The 23,306-nt window shown below is 47.8% G+C and overlaps 2 protein-coding genes across 3 annotated transcripts in view; both read right to left on the reverse strand.

Moving 5' to 3' along the window:
* Positions 1–3,371: 3,371 nt before the first annotated feature.
* pcif1 (phosphorylated CTD interacting factor 1) lies at positions 3,372–20,012 on the reverse strand. Of its 2 annotated transcripts, none has more exons than XM_070958933.1 (16): positions 19,899–20,012; positions 16,830–16,988; positions 15,001–15,125; positions 14,152–14,277; positions 13,579–13,718; positions 12,664–12,818; positions 12,242–12,389; positions 12,085–12,168; positions 11,882–11,981; positions 9,695–9,854; positions 9,431–9,600; positions 8,528–8,614; positions 8,237–8,421; positions 7,811–7,904; positions 7,314–7,489; positions 3,372–7,047 (listed from the first exon to the last, which is right to left on the reverse strand). In XM_070958933.1, exons 2-16 carry the CDS (start codon positions 16,954–16,956, stop codon positions 6,681–6,683), a joined length of 2,244 nt encoding a protein of 747 aa, XP_070815034.1. In that variant the 5' UTR covers positions 16,957–16,988; positions 19,899–20,012; the 3' UTR covers positions 3,372–6,680. The 2 variants fall into 2 exon arrangements, with proteins under 2 accessions (XP_070815034.1, XP_070815035.1); XM_070958934.1 differs by having other exon boundaries at positions 16,830–16,984; positions 19,899–19,952.
* Positions 20,013–22,552: 2,540 nt separating this feature from the next.
* The window catches only part of LOC139329032 (haloacid dehalogenase-like hydrolase domain-containing 5), an 11,512-nt gene continuing 10,758 nt past the window's right edge, over positions 22,553–23,306 (reverse strand). Inside the window, exon 9 of the mRNA XM_070959153.1 lies at positions 22,553–23,306. This exon is cut by the window's right edge and continues 58 nt beyond it. Coding sequence (XP_070815254.1) covers positions 23,173–23,306 — 134 coding nt within the window. The 3' untranslated portion in view covers positions 22,553–23,172.

The raw sequence follows: 23,306 nt of genomic DNA on the forward strand, positions 1-23,306 counted from the left end.
TTATTTATGATATACATGGGATTATATACAGGAAAACTGTCATGAAATATTTTCTAAAAGTTAAGATTATGATTAGCTCTGATAATTATGAAATAAAAATCTTATTATCTTAGACGTACATACAAACCAATAACCACAAAACCTTTATCTAATAGCTACGAAATATTTAGCTTGTAATTATTAGAGCTCCTGTAGGCCTCCAAGAAAAGATAAAGATGTTTGAATTATTCAAAACTAATGAAATGCTTTCTCAAATTATGAGATAAATATTTTCTAAATGTACATTTTCTTGCAGTCATACAGGAGATATACAAAGTGCTTATATGTTTTGTAAAAATATCTTCAAACATCCACATCAAATTATGAAACTAACATTTGTTTTGAACCATAAAGAAGTCCATCCATCCATCCATCCATCCATCCATCCATCCATCCATCCATCCATCCATCCATTTTCTATGCCGCTTATCCCTTTTGGGGTCGCGGGGGCGCCGGAGCCTATCTCGGCTGTCAACGGGCAGGAGGCGGGGTACACCCTGGACCGGTCGCCAGCCGATCGCAGGGCACAAACACACAACCATTCACAATTACACTCACACCTAGGGGCACTTTAGAGTTACCACTCAACCTAATGAGCATGTTTTTGGTCTGTGGGAGGAAGCCGGAGAGAACCACGCATGCACGGGAAGACCTGACCCAGGAATCGAGCCTGCAACCTTCTTGCGGTGAGGCACGCGTACTACCTGCTGTGCCACCGTGCAGCCCCATAAATAAGTCTTTTAATTATTTCACCTGTTTTTGTTTGATGTTGCCTTTTCAATAATTACAAAATGTATTTGATACCTGATGTTTGATGTTCCATAACTGGACACTGATATTCAACACATGATAGATAGATAGATAGATAGATAGATAGATAGATAGATAGATAGATAGATAGATAGATAGATAGATAGATAGATAGATAGATAGATAGATAGATAGATAGATAGATAGATAGATAGATGACGAGACGTGTTGTACTGCACATGAGAAAATACGATTTCACTTCACTGGGTCTGTATATATGCACAATATATACAGTTTATAAGAATAAATTTGCCAATATGGATAATAAATAGTGTTTTGCACAGTTGAGAGAAATGTACAACTTAGAAATTTTGAAATTGCGCCAGGTGAAATGGATAAATGTGAGCAGATATTAGCACTGATAACAGTAGTGCAAATCAAAAACAGGTTTATGAAACAGCATCAACACAGAGCTTGATCACATGATGCTGGAGTTAAACAGTCTGACAGCTGTTGGATGAAGGACCTGTGGTAGCAGACCTCTCTCTCACCCACCTCCTCGATGGTGTCCAGAGGGCAGTCCAGGACAGAGCCGGCAGCAGACCCAGCAGACCACTGCGTAGAAAACGGCAGATGCCACCACACTCATAAAATGTTTCTAATGGTCCTCCACAGTCCAGAGGACCTCAGTCTTCTGAGCAGATGCAGACGACTTTAGCCCGTCCTGCACAGGGCATCTGTCCAGTGAACATCCAGGTATTTGTAATCCCCCATGATCTCCAAGTCCAAGTCCTGCATGTTTGTGTCTGTGGTACCTTCCTTCAGATATCAGTTGCCATCTCCTTCGTCTTGCTGGCGTTTATGTGCAGGTGGTTCAGTCCACACCAGCTGACGAAGTTGGTAATAACTTCCCTGTAATCCAGTTGTTTCCCTGTGATACGCGTCCAACTCTGGCTGTTCTTCTTCTGGATGTGGCAGGGGTCCCCTGTGGAGCCCCCTTGCTACTAACTACCACATCAGACACAAAGTCACAAAGCCTCACATACTGTGGTCTGTTGATGAGGTAGTCGATGGTCCACGCAGCCAGGTGCCAGTCTACGCTGGCTCCTTCCAGCTCCCCCCTGAGCTGTGATGGTTGGATCACGTTGAAACCGGGGGAAAAGTCCAAGAATATGACCCTCAACCTGCTTCCAGTATGCTCCAGATGGGAAAGAGATCGATGGAGCACCACTTTAAAGAATCTGGGAGTTATCTTTGATCACAACTTGTCCTTTAAGTCCCATGTAAGACACAGTTCAAGGACTGCTTTTTCTACCTATAAAACACTGCAAAATCAGGATCAGAATTTAGAATCCTTCTCCTCACCTACAAAGCCCTAAATGGTCAGACACCATCTCATCTTAATGAACTCACAGTACCCCAATACTCCACTACATCACTGTGCTCCCAGAATGCAGGCTTACCTCTGGTTCCTAAAGCAGGACTGGAGCCAGAGCCTTCAGCTATGGAGCTCCTTTCCTGCGGAACCATCTTCCGGTCTCGGTCCAGGAGGAAGAGGAAGTAGGCTTAAAGCTTTCCTCTTTGATAAAGCGTACAGTTAGGGCTCAGACTTGCCTTGGACCAGGCCCTAGTTATGCTATTACAGGATTAGATCGCCGGTGGATGTCCCATGTCCCTCCTCCTCTCCTTCCCCATTACTCCACATTCATGTCCCATTCATGCATGTCTTCTTCCCCAGAGTCTTCATGACCTGCTTGGATGCTACTTTTATTTTCTGTCAACTTATATTATCATTAAATGCACAGAATATTGTGTACATATCATATATTAATATAAATAAATATACTATCTTCATACCATTTATTATATATCATATTTCTATGATTATAGTCGCTGTCACTGTCATTGTATCCCTAACTTGTGGAGCAGATGGCCGCCCACCCGCCTGGCTCTGCTCCAGGTTTCTGCCTGTTGAAGGGACTTTTCTTTGCCGCCATGGCCAAGTGTGTGCTTTTATGAGAGAATCGTCTGACCGGCGCTGTATGGAGACTGTCACAAGACTTTAAAAAGTTTGTATCTCAGCTGTTCATCAATTCATAAAACAATTTTTTTACAAGTTCCAATTGCATATAAAGCAATTTTTGTGGAACATGTGGGGAACGTACCTTTAAGGTTTTTATCCCTATGTTGAGTCCAGGTTCTGTTAAAACTCAGTTCTTGGAACCAGTATTATCAAGTGTCACTGATTTACTCAAACTACCGGAATGACAGCATGTTCAAAATGAGAACACACAGAATTCTCTTCTACGTTTTACGTATTTAGATTTCGCCTTCTGCCTTTTTGAGAACCTACTTTCATTTAATAAGTTGAATGTTCTCGTGCCGCTTTTATGTTTTGGTGAGTTCAAATTCATTTTCTCTATTTTGTGGACAATAAATGTCTTTTCTTCCGTTTAAGATCCTGAAACCTGATCAGCACGAGTCTATTGGAACATCAATGGAAACTGTCCGCTTCCTGTCCACTCAGAACAACGTGTGTGAACAAACATACTGTGAGCGAGTCAAGGACGAGTTGGACCAGTGTGGAACTGGGTTGGATATATTTTTACTGGGAGAGTGACGCTGCAGTTTGTCTGCAGGCAGGATGAAGGACAGACTGTATTTACATTGTCCAGCTGTGAGGACCCCACCACAAACATGGCCGAGTCTTCATCGCTCTGCAGCGTCGCTGACGGCCTCACACTGAACGTCATTTCATATTTACAACCAGATGCAAGACGTCTTAGAGTTGTGACATTTTCACAGTCGACTTTGTTCACTGAATCTGAAGGAAACAAAACGAGCGGCTGGTTTGGGTCGATGAAGAAATGTGCATCGAATCCAGCAAAGACAAAGCAAGCCAAGACTTTCTCTTGTGACCATGACAACACAAAGTAAAGCTTAAGGATCTCAAAATAACGAGAAAACAAACTACAGCCAAAGACGTAACTCCACGTCACTACGTCCGTTTGTAATTAAGAGACAAAACGCTCGTTCTTGTTATTATGACCAAGAGTTATCAGTTATTCCAACATCTGTATCTCATGAACAGAAAACTGGCATGAAATCAGTTTTCAATTATAGCCTCACTACAAATTTGATGTTTTTATCTCTTATCTCATTCGTAAAAGATCCTCAGAAGCCATAACGACAAGAAAACTCAGAACATTTTCTCAAAATCAAGTTCAATTAATTAGATTTAGAAGGTAGAGACCTCCTAATTCTGACAGAAATATCTTGCAATTGGTTTTCTCTGATTATAATTCTAAATATTTCTTAAAAAGAAGAAAACAGTTTTATATAAACACACTTACAATGAAAAAGTTTTCTTGTAATTATTATGAGGAAACTGTGCTGACATCTGTCAAAATTATGAGAAATAATTAGTAATCACAAGATTTTTATCTCATAAATACTTTCTTTTTTCAGATCCTAGAATGACAATATTTGTTTGGTTTGGTCAATGAGATGCAGTTTTACAGGAACACCAAGTTATCTGACGTAGAAATATTAAATAAGAGTCCATCATTAGCCTAGCTTAGCACAAACACTGGAAGCAGGTGGAAACTGCTAGCTTAGCTTAATCAAAAAAGAAAAAAAGTCATGACTTTCAGTAAACACAATTTCCCAAAATGTTGACTGCTCGTTTAAAGACACTTCTCAAACAAACAGTGAACATGAAACTCAGATTTTCTGTGACGCAGCGTCGCCAAAGACTCGGCCTAAAAAACACATTCAGGAATACGAACATCATTTAAAGTCCAAAAAGGTTTCATGCACAACAAAAACCCCCAAAACCATAAAAAACAAAGATCACTTACAGAAACAGCTGAGAATTATAAAAATAATGTGGAGGAGTATTCTGCTGGTTAGACTTCAGCATTACTGATGCATACACACTTCTACTTTTACATACAAGATATAGACTTTCTTAATAACACTTTGGTTTAGTTTAAAACAAACTATCATAAGTTGTATAATACAGAAAACAGATCTCCATCTTTTAAAAAATGTTAAATTAGATCAAATAAAAAAAAAGAATTCAATTTGTTTTTTCAATCGATTTAACAGAAGATGAGGAAAATAACATCGACAGACTTCATATCACTTTAACTGTACAGTATCTACACAGCTGCAGCCGGACAGAACTCAAGTCACACGGAGACAGACGCCTGATAGGACGGCTCATCAGCCAATCAGAGAACAGACAGTCAGCTGCACGGTACCTCCAAATATTTTCACGGTTTGAATTCTTAATTTACAGATTTCAAACTTCCTATGTTTAGAGATCCACAATGAAGCATTCGGGCCAATGGAAATTGTTTTTCTGACTAAATACAGTTCAAAGTTTTGAGATAAAAGTCTGAAAAAAAAATCATACAAGCTGAAAAAAGTTTTCCTATTTCAGAGAAAAAAGTCAGAAGATTTTCTAAAAATTGTAATATTCCAAGAAAAAGTCAGTATTTTGAGAAAACATAAAAGAAGTCGTCGTCTTAGGAGAATAAAGTCACACTGGGTGAAACCGGTGGAACAAAACGTGGTCTGTTTGTTATATGTTAAATTGGCTTCCTGAACACCGTCTACGAGAGCACCAACCAGAATGCTCACACTTGGACTTAACATGGAGGATCATCTCCAACAGCTCCACCTGCTGAGACACACCTGTGACACAAACAGTGACGGGGGCCCTGACTGTCTCGTCTCCGATCAAGCTTCCTGTTTCTTGGTCAAATGGGTCCTCCAAGGACTCGTCTGTCCTCGCTGACCAGTTCCAGTTCCAGAGTCCCAGTTCTGACTCCGCCTCCACCTGCCCACTGAATAGTCAGCTTCCCACAATCCACCGGGGACTGAGCAGGTTCATCCTCTGAAGGACGCACACTAATTGGCCAGTCTGTCTTGAGGAGGCGGAGCCTGAAGCAGGACACCACTGGACTCTGTCCGACTCAACAAAGACAGTGGGTCCGCACCATTAACGCGCTGGCGTACACCTGTCTGCACGTCATGTGACGTATTCGTAGCCGGGTCTGCCACTAACTTATCAGCACGGTCACATGGTCCACGCCTCAGAAACGCCAACACACCTGACGAATGTCATTCAGGCTTAAAGACCATCACACGGTGAACGTTTCTGTCCACGCTGCCGTTATCGGTCAGCTGGCAAAGCTAGCATGGCTTCCACCCCGCAGGCTGACTGTGACCATGTGGCCATCATGTGGCAGCCCCCACTGGCTGACCAATCACACTCACTCCCAACAGTTGTCCCGCCCCTTGTCCTTATGTTTTAGGCGGTACACTGGCGCACTGATATGGAGCGGACCCAGTCCAATAGAAACGATAGCTGCCTTGTCAACCAATCACCAAGCTCGGTTGGTGTGGGGACCAATCAGAAGTCCGCCAGTGACCAGATGAGCAGTGACATCACATGGCGAGTGAAAAGGTTTTTATTGCTGGAGCTCCAACTTGTTGCTGCTCGCTGATTAAATACTTCTTCTGCTGGCTGCAGTGCTTGTTGCTGAGCAACAGGAGTCATGACGCCTGTGATGTCAGAGTTTCGACCAATCAGAAGAACTTATGTGAGGGGGAACGAACCAGATTAAGGGAACAAGTAGAGACCCAACAGAAATGATTAAATGAGGTTTAAGGGGGCACTCTGGCCCCGCCCTTGCTGGCGGCGGTGGCAGAGCTGCATTGTGGGTATGTGGACAGAAGCTGAGCATGTGCTACAGGTGCTGGTGAGGGACAATCTGAACAGACGAGACAATGATCAGAACAAACTAACGCTGTAAAACAGAATCTTTCAAACAACCTTCCGACAGGTGCAGGGGCGCAGTCACAGTATAAGCCCCGCCCATCTACATGGCAGCCATCTTATCTCGAGGACTGCTGCTACTGCTGCTGCTGCTGCTGCTGCTGCTGCTGCTGTTGTTGTTGTTGTTGTTGTTGTTGTTGTTGTTGCTGTTGTTGTTGTTGTCATGGCCACCAGGTGACATCACGGAGCCCTGCGGCCGATCAGCGACCTTGGAGGCGGAGTCTCTGTCTCCAGGAGTGATGTGGGCAGGGCCAGGAGAGGACAAGGAGGAGGGGTGGGAGGGGGACGGGCGGTATGCCGCCATCAGCTCGGCCAGACGCTCCGGAGTCGGAGCCCACTTCGCAAAACCAGCGTCATTCTGAAGGAAGAGCACCGCAGTACCGTGTACCGCCCGGTAGTACATCTCATCTCTGAGAATACAAACAAATACACAGTTTAGTGTAGTACTGTGAAGTATCAGTTCACGACAGTGCAGCACAGTGTAGTACATCCAACATGGACTGTTTCATCAACTACAGAAAGTACAGAGAGTGTACTACAGTGTACAAAAGTACAGTGCAGTTTTCAGTGTAGCATGGGTGAAGTATTGGTGCAGTATCACCACAGTATCAGTGTAGTACTCAGGAGCAGAGTGTGGTTATTGGCACAGTGCAGGGCAGTATCAGTGTAGTTGTACCTCTTGCAAATGTGTTGGCTCCCAGAGCGATACTCGTGCTCATAGGCCGGGACGCTCAGCTGGTGACGGAGGAATCGACTTCCCTCCATGCGGGTCAGGGCCGGGGTCACGGGGTCGCGCCACTCAGGGACGAAGACGATGAAGGACAACGGCTCAGAGGACTGATCCAACAGCTCCTGCCAGACACAGACTGAAACATGCTGACCAGTATACACAGGCCAGTACAGTGTGCTGTGGACCCCCACCGCCCCGTTTAGAGGTGCGTGATGCCCCCTTTGACTTCCTGTCTGACAGACAACAGCGAACCTGCAGCCTCCAGCTGACTGAAGACATTCTCTGAGACTCCCAGGTCCAGAAGACGACTACAGAATGGCACAAACCAGTCCAAAGCACTGCAATCCAAGCCAGCCCAGACTACAGTAGCCTGACACAGACCAGTATAAGCTGGTCCAGACTGGCTCAAACTGGAACAAACCAACACAAACAGCAGGACTGACCTCAAAGTGTGTCACCATGGCGTCCATCAGTTCTTCACAGAACGGAGGGTTAGCTTCAAAAGAGCCGCTGACCGGACAGAAAGACAGGAAGGGCCTGGACAGACAGACAGACACACACACACACACACACACACACACACACACACACACACACACACAGGGTTAATAATACTGTGATGCATACTCATACTGCTGATATCAAATACTGTAATCCTACATGTGCAGATTATGAGCCTCACTGTGTGTTGATGTGTCCACAGAGTCAAACACAAGCAGTGCGAGCTCTGCAGGGCTGTGTGTGTGTGTGTGTGTGTGTGTGTGTGTGTGTGTGTGTGTGTGTGTGTGTGTGTGCGAGCTGCTGAGCCTCAGGTAAACACAGAGCGGTCGCTGCAGTCACACAGCAGAGGTGTTGAACACCTGTCTCACCCTCTGGATCCAAAGAAGCCGTCGACATCGGGGAAGGCGGAGCTGAACTGTTTGAAGTAACAGTTGAGCGGCGAAGCAAAACACTCGAAGGAAACTCCAAACTGTCGGTTCAACGCCTCAAACACGGACACGGGCAGCGCCCCCTGCAGGCCCGTCCCCTCGTTCGCTCCGCTGCCAAACATCACCTGGACATGGGCACACATCTCGTTAACTCACTAATTAACTGAGTCTTTACCAAACAGTCAGGTGAGATCAGGTGAACCCTGATTGGTTGACAGAAAGTCGGCTGACCTGATATCTCTTGAGGAGGCACCAGACCCTGGACAGGAACTTCTCAAAGCGAGGATCATCTATGCAGCTGTACCTGTACAGCAGCTCCTGAAACAGACAGTCAGACATCAGAGTGTCTCCCTCTTGTGGTGGACATGAGCCACTGCGTCAGAACGTCTCTTTACGGTGACTGTTCACTCGTTTGTGTCAGTGTTCACTTCATGAACGCTCAGGCCTGACGCTGACCAGGGCCGTTTCTCAATATGCGTTCTTCTCTGTACTTGTGTTCTTGTGTACTTGAGGAACGTCATCACTCTGAGTCCAAGTACTGTTTCAATTCTCAAGTCCGCATCTCGACAAGTACACTCAAATACCTGGATGTGTTCTCGCCCCTCCCACTTTATCGAGGATGCATCGGATGGTGACTTGTGCGGACTTGGGGCAACCACGTATCCCAGAATGCATTTCGTCGCAACAATGCTGGAGGAGAGGACTCACAACTATAAGTTACAAGTTTGGAAATACTGCTGTTTTAGTAGTACGGAATGTGGTTTTAAGATTATTTTATGTGAGAAAGTGGACGTTAAAACTTAAAATCTGTGGTCGATTCATCACGATAGCGCGTAGTTTAAAATTTGCTCCAAAGTTTTCGGAGATGTGTCGTCCTGCTAACGTCATCAAGTACGCTGCTGTCCCAACTGCAGAGTGACGGTCCTGCGTCCTCCCGTCCTGGAGAGACTGTACTCCCAAGTCCAACTTGCTAAGTCCGAACTGCCAAGTTCGTAAGTCCGAACTTGGCGTACTTGGTATTGAGAAACGGCCCAGGTCAGCTCAGCAGCCACCTGATGCTACACCTGAATGTGTCACAGTACCATCAGTACCACTAGTCTCTCTCAGTACTCAGAGTACAACAGTAGTACTGACCAGTTTGCTGAAATGACCTCTGTTGACTTTGACCATCTCTCCTCTGAAGCGCAGACAGGCCACGTCGTTCTCAAAGTGCAGCTCGACTCGAGGAAGGGGAGGCGAGGGGAGCGCCAGACGCACCGGGTAACAGTAGACCAGCCGGGACTGCTGGGGGGACGCGCACGCCTCTGAACACACAGAACACGTGATACACACACAAACAACGCACACGGCACACAAGGATACCTGCAGGGGTCCCACAGCAGCCTCAGGTGAGTGTACCTGTGGGGGGGTCCTGCAGCAGGCTCAGGTGGGTCTGTCTCAGGCGCCGGCTGTACTCTGCAGACAGCTGGTAGATCTTAGAGCAGATTCCCTCCACTGAGTCTTTGGCGACGGCGGTCACATGAGGTCCACACTGCTGTCTCAGGTGCTCCAGACGGTCCTACACACACACACACACACACACACACACAGACACACACACACAGACACACACACACAGAGACACACAGACACACACACAGACACACACACACACACAGACACACACACAGACACACACACACACACAGACACAGACACACACACACACACACACACACACACACACACACAGACACACACACACAGACACAGACACACACACACAGAGACACACAGACACACACACACACACAGACACACACACAGACACACACACACACACAGACACAGACACACACACACACACACACACACACACACACACACACAGACACACACACACAGACACACACACACACAGACACACACAGACACACACACACACACACACACACACACACACACAATGAATAAGCAGGACATCCCTGAAGAAGACGTCCTCTGGATGGCAGCACGTTGCTTCAGAAGCTGTTTGGTCCTTTCAGCATTAAGAAGCCTTCACAGGTGAGCAGGTGACCGATGAGCACTGACACCTGCAGCTGTGTTGTGCTTTAGCTTGAAGTGCTTCTGCTTTCCTTCTTTGATGAAGGAAAATGAAACAGTAGCCCTGTCTTAAAGGATTCAAAGAGCTGCTCCATCAGGTGAACACATCCAGGATCAGTCTCTGTGCCTGCAGCTTTAACGGTCTGTGATTGGCGGTCGGCTCGGCCGCGGGTGTTGACCTGCAGTGAGAAACGCCACTATGGCCTTCAGTCTCTGGCTGTACGTCCACCGATGCAATTACAATTACGATGAGTGCAGACGCTTTTATCCAAAGCGACGTTCGTATGAACTCGCACACCGATGGCGCAGCATCGGGGGCAGTTTGGGGTTCAGTATCTTGCCCAAGGATACTTCAGCATGCGGACTGCCGAGGTCGGGGATCAAACCACCGACCTCCTGGGTGGTGGACGACCGCTCTACCTCCTGAGCCACAGCCGCCATGCGTTGTTTTTTCAGCCCTGGACTGTTGTGAGGAGACAGAGCTCCAGAAGTTTCTTTCAGCCTCCTTCGGTCTGGATGAAGCCTCAGAGCTTCTTAACTTTCAAACGGGCTAATTACTGAAACGAGTCCTTCGTGACTTTACAGTGATACAAAAAACGCTCTTACATGGACGAGACAGCAACATCACGAAATCAGGCACGGTGGTGTGATTGTGCTACATGACGCTCATGCTGTAATATCAGATCTTAGGTCGTCAGTGACTTCAGCAGCAGTGACTCCGGCCGAAGCAGAAACGACAGCCCTCATTACGGCTGAGTGTTCAGGTGTGTACAGGTGAGCGTAGGTAACAGTGTATTGTCTTAACACATCTATACTCTTTTGTGACAGCTGATCTATTGCAGCACAAAGCATTAAGTGTGTTTATGAGTGTGAATGTCCACCTCCTCCCTCTGAATGGCCCTTGGACTTCACTGGTCTTTTCACTCATCTGTTACATATCTGACTAAACTTTGCACACCTGTTAGTCTATACTGTTTATTTCTTCTCAGTATATATTGTTTAATATTCTGTCTATGTTTTGTGGTATATTTTGTTTTATATATATATTCTCAATATTAATATTTGTTTGTATATTAGCTTTATATATATATATAGTCCTCTCTCTTTTCTCTCTTTTCTAATTTTATTCTAATTCCATCCCTGTAAGGAGCACTGCAGCGAAAACAATTTCCCCTCGGGGAGCAATAAAGGATTTCGGATTCGGATTCTGAGTGGCGTCAGTACGTTATTGGTCATGAAAAAACTGTCGATGTAGTCTTCATAGTTACCCAGAATCCAAACCCCTCACTGCTGCTTGCGTTCCCCAGGTCTGTTTACCTGAGTGACGCAGATCCGAACGAAGCTCCCCACTTTGACCTAAGGTGCTCGGAACCAGGTCCATCTAAGAACCACCTTCTGCTGGACCACAGCGCTCATTATGAACAGCTGTCAAACAGCCTGGGTCTAAACACCTTGAGAGGGAAGCACACAGTAGCACAGAGGACGTTCGGGGTCAGAGGTTACCATGTAGTCCTCCTTGCTGGCGGAGTGATCTCGGCGCAGCCAGCTCATGGTGTCTTCAGCGTTCCACTTCACCACCTTCCTGCTTTCTGGACTGGCGTTCCTGTACAGGTCACACATCAAAGGTTAGAGCTCCTTCAACATCAGCCGCCCACCAGCTGATGACCTCAGCAGGATAATATTCTGATTGGTCTGTTGGGACCTACCTGGAGTCAATCATCTTTTTAGCGGCTTCTGCATATTTAAACAGCAGCTTCCGCGCCTCCTCTTTATACTTAATTCGCGACAACCTGAGACACACAGATATTAATAGATCAGTATATAAAAACACTCAGTCATCTACACATTAATCCGTTCAGTTACCTGATGGGAATGTCGTTCATGACCTCTCTGAACATGGACGGAGAGATGACGGGGTCACAGTCACTCGGCAGTAAGGGGTCATGACCTTTGTCGATCACTTTCCTCTCCAGCAGCCAACGGTTGAAGGACTCCCGCGGTGGGTCGATACCTGAACCACAGACAGACAGACAGACAGACAGGCGGTCAGACAGACGGTCAGTGCATGGACCTTCAGGTGGTAACGTTACCCCAAAGTACAGTTTGACCATCCACATGACCAACAAGTCCCAGTTAAGACCAAAGTCGCAGGTCAAAAGCAACAAGTCCCGAGTCAAGACGAACTAGAAAATGTACTGCATGTACACAGCCTGACAGGAGACATTCTGGACATGGTGTGCGTCCAGTTTATACGCACTGAATCATCTGGTCAGGTGGGACCGTACCTTCTCTCTGGTGGCACAGTTCATGGTAGTGTTGCCGAAGTTTGGTGACCAGCTGGGCTCTCTGCAGCTCTATCTCAGGGTGGGGGGGCAGGTGGTTGGCAGGGGGGCGCTCTCTGATCACAGCATTGGTCTGGACATCCAGATCCCAGTAGATACTGAAAACAAGGCACGTTTGTTTGTGTGCAGCCTTTCACCAACACGAGAGTTTAAAGAGCTTTACAAGAGATAAACTGGCATTAAGGAAAGAAACACAACAGACAGAGATACAAACAACAACAACAGACAAAGATACAAACAACAGACAAAGATAAACAACAACAACAACAGACAAAGATACAAACAACAGACAAAGATAAACAACAACAACAGACAAAGATACAAACAACAGACAAAGATAAACAACAACAACAGACAAAGATACAAACATCAACAATAATAGACAAAGATACAAACAACAACAAAGATACAAACAACAACAGACAAACATACAAACATCAACAACAGACAAACATCAACAACAACAGACAGACAGACAGACAGACAGACAGACAGACAGACATCAACAATAACAGACAGACAAACATACATACAACAACAAAGATACACACATCAACAATAATAGACAAAGATACAAACAACAGAGAAAGATAAACAACAACAGACAAAAATACAAACATCATCAATAACAGACAGACAAACATACATACAACAACAACAACAAAGATACAAACAACAACAGACAAACATACAAACATCAACAACAACAGACAGACAGACAAACATACAAACAACAACAACAACAACAAACAACAACTTCAACAACACACCCGCTCAGCCTGCAGGAGGCACAAACAAAATGCTATCATCAAAGGCTAAAGATGGTAGCCGAGGAGGGGGCGTGGCCTCAATACTCACACAGCTGGCCTGTACGGAGTGGGGGCGGGGCTGGGTGTCATGGGTGTGGGCGTGGCCGACTGGACCTGTTTGTCCTCAGGGGCAGAGCTCCAGGGTTTGACCCCAGGGGTGCTGGGAGAGATGGGCGTGGTGGGCTCCACCTGGAAACAACACAGAGACTCAGTTTCCCACAATTCACTGCACAGCAGTCACAAGTGTAACCAGAGTCATTGCAGATGGACTGGGGCTCTGACAGGAAGCTGCGGCCAAGTTAAAGAGTTCCCAGCAGCCCTCAGAGAATATACAGGAGGTCACAGAGCCCTTCACTTCCTGTTCAGTCCACTTGTGGGTTACCTGTTGTTTGCTCTCAATGGCTGATGATGCTGAAGCAGAAGAGCTTCCTGTGCTAACGTGTAAATGTCCATTCAGTAACTTTACATTTATCAGAAGTGAACTTTGACTCTTTGAGCAAAACAAAATAAGAACTCTGCTGTATTAATCATTTTAATGAACGAATGCAATCTGGAACGAGCCTGCAGTTAGGACTGAAGTCCAAAACCGGTCACGTGATCAGGGGAGTGTTCAGGTTCTTACCTTGGCTCGTTTGAAGCTGTTAGGCCCCACCCCCTGCTCCTCAGAGCCCCTCCTCTTCCTCTGACCGTTACCAAGGTTACTGTCTCCGCCCTCTGCTGGTGCTGCATTCAGACCTAAAGGATCAGACTGCAGACAGAGAGAGAGACAGGGACAGACAGAGAGACAGACAGACAGAGGCAGACAGTGAGACAGAGACAGACAGACAGAGAGACATACATCATCAGTCTCTCTGCAGGACATTCATTTGTTCACTTTTGTCTCTGTTGTCATGGGACACAAACAGAAGCGATGCATTCGTGTATGGACAGATGTCAGGACAACGGGCTGCCTCTCCAGCTACGAGTCCACACCCTGTTCTGACTGGTCCCTCCCGAGCCACGTCCGTACGAGTCCAGCCGGAACCAGAACGGCACTGATCAAACCAAGAGCGTGAAACACAGAAGGACTCATGACGACACCCGAGGGACAAAAGGACATGATGGACGACCACATCAAAGACTCAGAGAGGAACTTTGTCTCTTGCTCTGCCAGAAGCTGATTTGGCAGAAGGACACTGAAGAATGACCCTTCTGTCTTTAAGTGAACTGTGTGGACGATATTACTGGACAGCGTCCATCCTTTCATTAATATCAGTCTTCTATTGGGCAGATGATCATGGGCTCTTTTGGAAGAACAATTCCCATCATACTTTTGGGGATGTGAACAAAGAGTTGCCATGAATTCAGTTCGCTGTGACCAACATCCTATATTTGTTTACATTTACACACCTGTCCCTTTTACCTCACACTGTATCCCTGACACACCTGTCTCTGACCCACCCTCACCTGAGCAGGCAGGGACAGTACTCACAATGACATCATGCTGACCCAGCACTGGCACCTCCCACAAGCTCTGATTGGTGAATCTGTTGAAATAATACGGTCGGTTCTCCCTCCGAGACCAGCACTTAGACCATCCAGCCTGGACCAGCTCATCTGTGAGACAGACAGGTCAGAGGGACAGACAGGTCAGAGGGACAGACAGGTCAGAGAAAGGCATCCTTTATTTGTCACACACTACACAACATGCACACATGCTATGCTTAGGCTCCGCATTTAATCCATCCTGGTAAGACCAGGAGCGGTGGGCTGCCATCCGGGGGGACCCAGGTCCTTCTTCGTCAGGGGGTGGTCTTCATGCATGTTTTTAGTGGGTTTTTTAACGCCCACACAGAAAGATATACAGGGCAGCAGGCAACGAAGACATGGTGGAGGACACGCCCTCAGCACCCACAGTGCCAGAGGCGGGAATCAAACCTGAGACCTTCTAGCTGTGAGGTGACGGTGTTACCACTGTACCACCGTGAGGGGCAGACAGGTCAGAGGGACAGACAGGCACTTAGACCATTCAGCCTGGAACAGTTCATGAATAGAGAGAATAGAGAGACAGACAGGTGTGCCTGGGAGTTCAGACAGACAGGGAGAGACAGACAGGTGTGCCTGGGAGTTCAGACAGACAGGTAGAGACAGACAGGTGTGCCTGGGAGTTCAGACAGACAGGTAGAGACAGACAGGTGTGCCTGGGAGTTCAGACAGACAGGTAGAGACAGACAGGTGTGCCTGGGAGTTCAGACAGACAGGGAGAGACAGACAGGTGTGCCTGGGAGTTCAGACAGACAGGTAGAGACAGACAGGTGTGCCTGGGAGTTCAGACAGACAGGTAGAGACAGACAGGTGTGCCTGGGAGTTCAGACAGACAGGTAGAGACAGACAGGTGTGCCTGGGAGTTCAGACAGACAGGGAGAGACAGACAGGTGTGCCTGGGAGTTCAGACAGACAGGTAGAGACAGACAGGTGTGCCTGGGAGTTCAGACAGACAGGTAGAGACAGACAGGTGTGCCTGGGAGTTCAGACAGACAGGTAGAGACAGACAGGTGTGCCTGGGAGTTCAGACAGACAGGGAGAGACAGACAGGTGTGCCTGGGAGTTCAGACAGACAGGTAGAGACAGACAGGTGTGCCTGGGAGTTCAGACAGACAGGTAGAGACAGACAGGTGTGCCTGGGAGTTCAGACAGACAGGTAGAGACAGACAGGTGTGCCTGGGAGTTCAGACAGACAGGTAGAGACAGACAGGTGTGCCTGGGAGTTCAGACAGACAGGGAGAGACAGACAGGTGTGCCTGGGAGTTCAGACAGACAGGTAGAGACAGACAGGTGTGCCTGGGAGTTCAGACAGACAGGTAGAGACAGACAGGTGTGCCTGGGAGTTCAGACAGACAGGTAGAGACAGACAGGTGTGCCTGGGAGTTCAGACAGACAGGGAGAGACAGACAGGTGTGCCTGGGAGTTCAGACAGACAGGTAGAGACAGACAGGTGTGCCTGGGAGTTCAGACAGACAGGGAGAGACAGACAGGTGTGCCTGGGAGTTCAGACAGACAGGGAGAGACAGACAGGTGTACCTGGGAGTTCAGACAGACAGGTAGAGACAGACAGGTGTACCTGGGAGTTCAGACAGACAGGGAGAGACAGACAGGTGTACCTGGGAGTTCAGACAGACAGGGAGAGACAGACAGGTGTACCTGGGAGTTCAGACAGACAGGGAGAGACAGACAGGTGTACCTGGGAGTTCAGACAGACAGGGAGAGACAGACAGGTGTACCTGGGAGTTCAGACAGACAGGGAGAGACAGACAGGTGTACCTGGGAGTTCAGGTGGTTTGGAGGCACTGGACGGAGAAAGGGGCGGTCCCTGTGAAGATGCAGAGACAGAGGGAGATGGCATCATGGCCGCCTCCCCCTTGACCGATCCCTGACTGTCATTGGACATCTCAGCTGCTTGTCAGAATGACATCGACCTGCCTGAACAGGAAGACACACTTTAACTTTCAAAACAGAACTCTGGTGAAAATTCTTGGATTGTTTTGGATTTTTTACAGAATCAGACATGTTTGATAAGAATCTTCATTAAAGGCTGTGAGCCTGTGACACAGGTGAGCAAAGGTGTACGATAGCCGCGTCCACCTGAGGTTCTCAAAGGCTCAGAGGTTTCAGTTAACGTCACTGAAACCAGAAATGCAGGTGTGCTCTGCACTGGAATCTGAACTCGGCGTGGATCAAACGGGCAGAACGACGTCTGATTCTGTTTCTTCACCAGCGTTTAGACCAGGGAAGCGTTTGAACATACAGTGTCAGTGTGCTGACGTCATTGCTTCGAGTCATGAGGCGTGCGCGGCGGCGGCAGCAAACGACCTTCTGCGGAGGTACGAACACCGACAGGTGGCCGAGTGCGACTGACCAACAACACATGCACGTGGCATGTTTTCACGCATACGAGGAAACAAGATGGCTGAATTTCCACTTGTGGCAGTTCACGCTACGCTGAAAGCGATCGATAAATAATCAATGTGGCATCAGACAGGTGTGATGCTCCTGACGTGTCACCTGTCAGAGCCTCACACACTCTGAGGAGAACAGATCACAAACGTGATGCTGACTTGATCGATCAGTTGATTGATGTTTCATTGATAAAGTTAGTTTTAGAGCGACTGACAGCAGCTTCTGTTTCATGGTCACAGTCATCGACCAACAGACAAGCGGCGAGTGACGAGTCGGTCAACGACTGACGAGTCAGTCAACGACTGACGCAACGACTCGGTCAATGACTGCTTCATCACCAAAACTGCTCTTCAATTCTAAAAATAACCGATCAATCTTCTGATTGATTGATTGATTGATTGATTGATTGCACTTCTTGTTCAAAGGGGGACTGAGGCTTCATGGTTAGTGCTGAGAGACTCTCTGCTTTCACTCACTCACTCGTTCATCCACTCACTCACTCGTTCGTTCACTCACTCACTCGTTCACTCACTCGTTCATACACTCACTCGTTCATGCACTCACTCACTCACTCACTCGTTCATCCACTCACTCGTTCGTTCACTCACTCGTTTATACACGCACTCACTCGTTCATCCACTCACTCGTTCGTTCACTCACTCGTTCATCCACTCACTCATTCTCTCACTCACTCGTTCATACACTCACTCATTCATACACTCACTCACTCGTTCATCCACTCACTCGTTCATCCACTAACTCACTCACTCGTTCATCCACTAACTCACTCACTCGTTCATCCACTCACTCGTTCATCCACTCACTCGTTCGTTCACTCACTCGTTCATCCACTCACTCATTCATACACTCACTCACTCACTCGTTCATCCACTCACTCGTTCTTTCACTCACTCACTCGTTCATCCACTCACTCGTTCATACACTCACTCACTCGTTCATACACTCACTCGTTCATCCACTCACTCATTCACTCACTCACTCGTTCATACACTCACTCATTCATACACTCACTCATTCATACACTCACTCACTCACTCATTCATCCACTCACTCGTTCATACACTCACTCACTCGTTCATACACTCACTCACTCGTTCATCCACTAACTCACTCACTCGTTCATCCACTCACTCGTTCATCCACTCACTCACTCACTCGTTCATCCACTCACTCACTCGTTCATCCACTCACTCGTTCGTTCACTCACTCGTTCATCCACTCACTCGTTCATACACTCACTCACTCACTCACTCATTCATCCACTCACTCACTCGTTCATCCACTCACTCGTTCATACACTCACTCACTCGTTCATCCACTCACTCGTTCATCATGCCTCTTTATTTGGGTTTGCTCTCTGAACAAAGGACCAAAGCGTCTGATGTCTGAGCTTTTCTTGTGTTTTCATGGAGGAAAGTTCTGCTGCTGGAACATGAAGTGTCATCTTGTTTTAATCAAAGTGTTCAAACGGATCACTCTGATCGATCTGCTGATTGACAGGTTATTAATAAGCAGCTGTTTGATCCCTGATCGGGTTTTCCAGGCAGAAATAACAGACATGGTCCAGTTTCTCTCTCAGTGAGCTGAACGTGTTGAAGCTGAACTGATGACTCAGTGATGAAGAGCTCTGACAGGCTGACGGCTCCTCAGGTGTGTGGACACTGTGCAGGTAACGTGGACTCAAAACGGGATTTTGACCTGAACAAACTGATTTCGCCTCGTTAACGACGCGAAGGTTCGGCCGAGCTGTTTGTCGCTGACCGTCTGAATGCGGCAGTTTGAATGCAGATGGCGGCAAAAATAAAATATAAAGAAAAACCGACATCAGACTTTGATCAGAAAGACTAGATTAACGACAGAGAAAATGTGTCTGGAGCGGAATCAAAGCACCGTGTCAATAAATGAAATGAATCCTGGATGTTTTCCTCCGCACACGCAGAAACGAGCGCTACGGTTACACGCATGCGCACGACAGGCTTTCCAAACAAACACGGAGGAGGAGGAGGACGTGGGGGGAGGACAACAAAAAGCTGCGGCTGCTCCTCCGGAGCCCGGGCTGAAGAGACGGGCATATCGGTCGTGGGTACTGCGCCACGGCGGTGCCAAACTGGACTCAAGTGCCTTAAAAACACAGAAAGAAACACGGGCGATGCGCAGCTCCGGTCATGAACGCTCATTTCGCGCGTCCCGTTGGGTCTCCGCTCACAGCTACAGCTGCTGTTTAGGCGCCACTTCTCAGACAAGATGGCGGACACGCCCCTGCCACAGCGCTGCGCGTCCTGCACACAATTTCTGCCCTTTACTGCAAATCCTGCCCCCCTGTGCGGGGTTTGTCCAGTTTATTTGAAAGCCGAACCCTTCCGCCGCGCGTCGGTGCCATCCGAGCAGATCCGCGGGGCCGCCTGTCCTTACCTTAACCGGTTAAGTTGCAGAGAGTTGCGGGTTCTGCTCGTTTGTTTCGGGTCCTCCGCTCCGCTCCCTCCCCGCCTGCTCAGACATCTTTACAGGGACCCGGGGTGAGCCACTGCGCGTGCGCAGCTATTTCCCCGCTTCCTGTTCCGAGATGTCTTGTACCTGCCGCCATTTTGAGCAGGTCAAAGAGAAGAAAACGGCTCAAATGTTTTGTAAACTTTTCGTCTCACAACTTCTAGATCTGGAATATTTGTTATGTCTTATTTGATCAAAAAAAGAAGTACGTTCTTTTTGAAAATTGACTGAACGTGTTTGGGAGTCTGGTGTTATCTGTGATGCCTGTGCTGATGGTGATGCTCTGGAGGAAGGTTTTCACTTCACCAGATCAAATGAAGACAGCAACAAACCTTAAATTTAACGATTTACATTATGGAGACCTGCATTTTGTCCCCACAATGTGACTGTAAACAGATTAATGTCCAAACAACATGAGGAATACACAGGCGCGCGCACACACACACACACACACACACACACACACACACACACACCCACAGAAGAACACACACACATACATGTACACACACACGTGTAGTTGTACTTCTTCCTTTGGGAGGACGCTCACCCTGAGCCCGGCGTCTCTGCTTTCCGACAGTAGAAACGTGGAAGACGTCCAGAAACTTCACTCCTCGTGCTTCTCGCATCGTGACTGTCACTGCTGATGCGGCTCAGTCCACGTACTTCATCTCCTTTGCATTTTTTAAATTTGTCAACTTTGTCGTGAGGTGATGACTTCTTGTGGTTACAGGGGAGCTAAGGGCAACTTCAAGGCTGGCGAGGTGGCCTGTGATGACCACGGGCGGCTCGAGAGCCACAGACGGCCAGAAAAGTGTCACGAGGTCGCAGAGATTTCATCAGTGTGCCGCCGGCAGCGGACATGCTGTACTTTCAGTCTGGTTAAAAGACAAAGATGCTCAAAGATATGCTGACAGGATGTGATCAAAGTTATCAACAACTTACTCGTGACACTGTGAGTCACGTTGGAAGGGTCCCCTCACTCAAACTGGTCCCGTATAGAACCAGGGAACTCACTGGGACCAGGACAAGACGAGCCCAGCTCCCTGAGAGGACGGCTGCTGGGTGAGACGGTGCCCTGCTGAGGCCACAGCCATCAGACAGAGGCTCCAGATTTAGGAGCATCCAGAGTTTGTTCATTCAGGTTAGACCGTGACCAGACCGCAGACCACAGAAAGGACCGTCCCGATGTCGTTGTTGTCATTGTTGTTGTTGTTGTTGTTGACACTCTTGAGTCGCTGCTGTTCAGTGTAAAATGTCTGGTGCTGTATGAAGTGCAGGCCCATGGACACACACTCACCCTGAGGAGGTCAAGAGAAATCTAACAGCGGGCGGTCAGACGAAGGTTTGCTTCATAGCTCTGTTCTGCTCCTGCAGCTGATTTCTAAGATTTCTGACCTTCATGTCCTGTTTTGTACAGCAGAGGCTGTGAAGCACACACTGCCGATAAGACGTTTCAGCTCACCTGACACCAGAGCAGATACACCAAGAAATGGATGTGTGTTAGCTTGAAGTGTCTCCCACAGGTGTAAGTGAAGTCAGCCTCTGAATGAAAGCTGGGCTCGTGTTCAGCGCCCCCCAGTGACCGCTGTCTAGATTACACCCCGGCAATAATGTCAGAGAGGGACAGCCTCTTGACATGCTGTCATGGCTCTAGAGGCCAAGCTTGACTTAATTATTAATAATGAACTTACAAACAGGGTAAGCAGCTCAAAAGGCTGTCAGTATTTCACAGGAACAGCATCTCTTGGCTTGTCAGTCCTTTAAATCCAGCGACACAGTGAAGCAGCGCTGGTGTTGAACGGTATCAGACTGCGTACACGCAGGCCTCAAAAAAAAAGGCGAACACAACTGTTCGCGTTTCCTTTGCTTTTGACGGAACAGCTGAACTCACCTGCTTCTGCCATGTGCCATGTTTCTGCAGGCTGAAGTCGCAGCCTGTCAGAGTGCAGAGGCCGGCAGCACGTGTCACAAAGCCCAGAATGGGTAGAAATTTCATAACACCATGTGGCCCGATGCTGCACTGCTTCGTACACATTTAAACAGGTCGAGATTGTTTTGGCTCAAACCTCGAAATGTTCACTTTGCGAGACAAAACTGCAAGACTGCAAGAGGGAACCTTCCAGGACAACAGCACAGATGGTTCGATTAGCCTTTCCTCCCTGTACCCGGGGCCGCCGTACACCTCCACCAGACTGTCTTCTGCAGGCCCCATCGCCCTCCGCCGGGGCAGCAGGCCGATCGGGTACGTGGCGCAGGTGGAGGGTGAGGTGGGGGCGGAGGTTTCCTGTGTTGAGTCAAATGATGCTGCTGGCGGCTCCAAGCGGTCTGACGCAGTCTGCGGTGGTCTGGGTCTGCTCTGAGCGACATCGAGCTGCTCTGAGAGGCCTGGATAATCTTTAAGTGGCCTGAACCAGCTCCAAGTGGTCTGAAGTGGTTCTGAGAGGCCTGGACCAGTCATGTGTGGACAGGAAACTGATGCTGATGTGATGAACTTATGATGATATGATGGCAGCTGTGGATTATCATTCAGTTTCTGTTCTAGTTGTTCACAAACACATTCAGGAAGACTGGAGTCTGCTGAGAGCCACGTCACAGTCTGTGAGAAACGACCTTTATTACATCTTCATCCACTGATCAGACATGACAAACACGAGGTGACGGAGGAGGACGAAGATGGAAAGAGAGCTGACTTTCATTGAAGGATCCTAGACGCTGTAAGTCTGATCTACAAGTTGATGTTTGTGTGAATATTTCAGTGTTTGAATCACAAAGTGTTAAAAAACAAGCAGAGGTTAAAGAATAATGCTGCGCTGCAGAGTCTTTTAAAAGCGTCCTGAAGTGTCCGTCCTTCATTCAAACTGAGTTCCCCCCACAAGCTATGGGGATCAGTGAGTCTGAGGGTCCAAAACGGATGGAATGGAACGCTATCGTAGCTTAGCTGCGTGTCTCTAAACAGCGTTACTGAGCTCATATTGATCCAGCTTTTCATAAACCATCGACCCTTATTGGACTGTTAGCGGCCGAGCTAAGCTAACAGGCTAACGAATTTCCTAAGTTTGACCACTCTTCTGCAGACAGGTGTATTTTCAGGTAGACCAGTTAACAATGCAACAGAAAATTAGTCCACGAGTCACATGACCTTCACCCTGCAGGTCGCAGCGGTGCAGCCAGAGTCTTCGTGTAGTGTCTGCAAGGGTCAGAGGTCAGAAGTGACGGCGCTCTCCTGCTGCAGCAGCAGGTCGACGGCGGCCTCCACGTCCTCCACCACGTGACTCGGCTCCACCAGATCTGGCTCCAGGACCAGGTCTCTGTGGCCGTGGAACACTGTGA

This window comes from Chaetodon trifascialis, chromosome 3, assembly GCF_039877785.1.
Source record: "Chaetodon trifascialis isolate fChaTrf1 chromosome 3, fChaTrf1.hap1, whole genome shotgun sequence".
In the NCBI taxonomy this organism is placed as follows: Eukaryota; Metazoa; Chordata; class Actinopteri; order Chaetodontiformes; family Chaetodontidae; genus Chaetodon; species Chaetodon trifascialis.

Excerpts from the sequence above, each read along its gene's own strand:
- pcif1 (XM_070958933.1), bottom strand. The coding sequence starts at position 16,956 with ATGTCCAATGACAGTCAGGGATCGGTCAAGGGGGAGGCGGCCATGATG. Across the intron at positions 13,719-14,151 it reads ACAGCTTCAAACGAGCCAAG|GTGGAGCCCACCACGCCCAT; the intron begins GTAAGAACCTGA and ends TGTTGTTTCCAG. Across the intron at positions 9,855-11,881 it reads CCAGCAAGGAGGACTACATG|GACCGTCTGGAGCACCTGAG; the intron begins GTAACCTCTGAC and ends GTGTGTGTGTAG.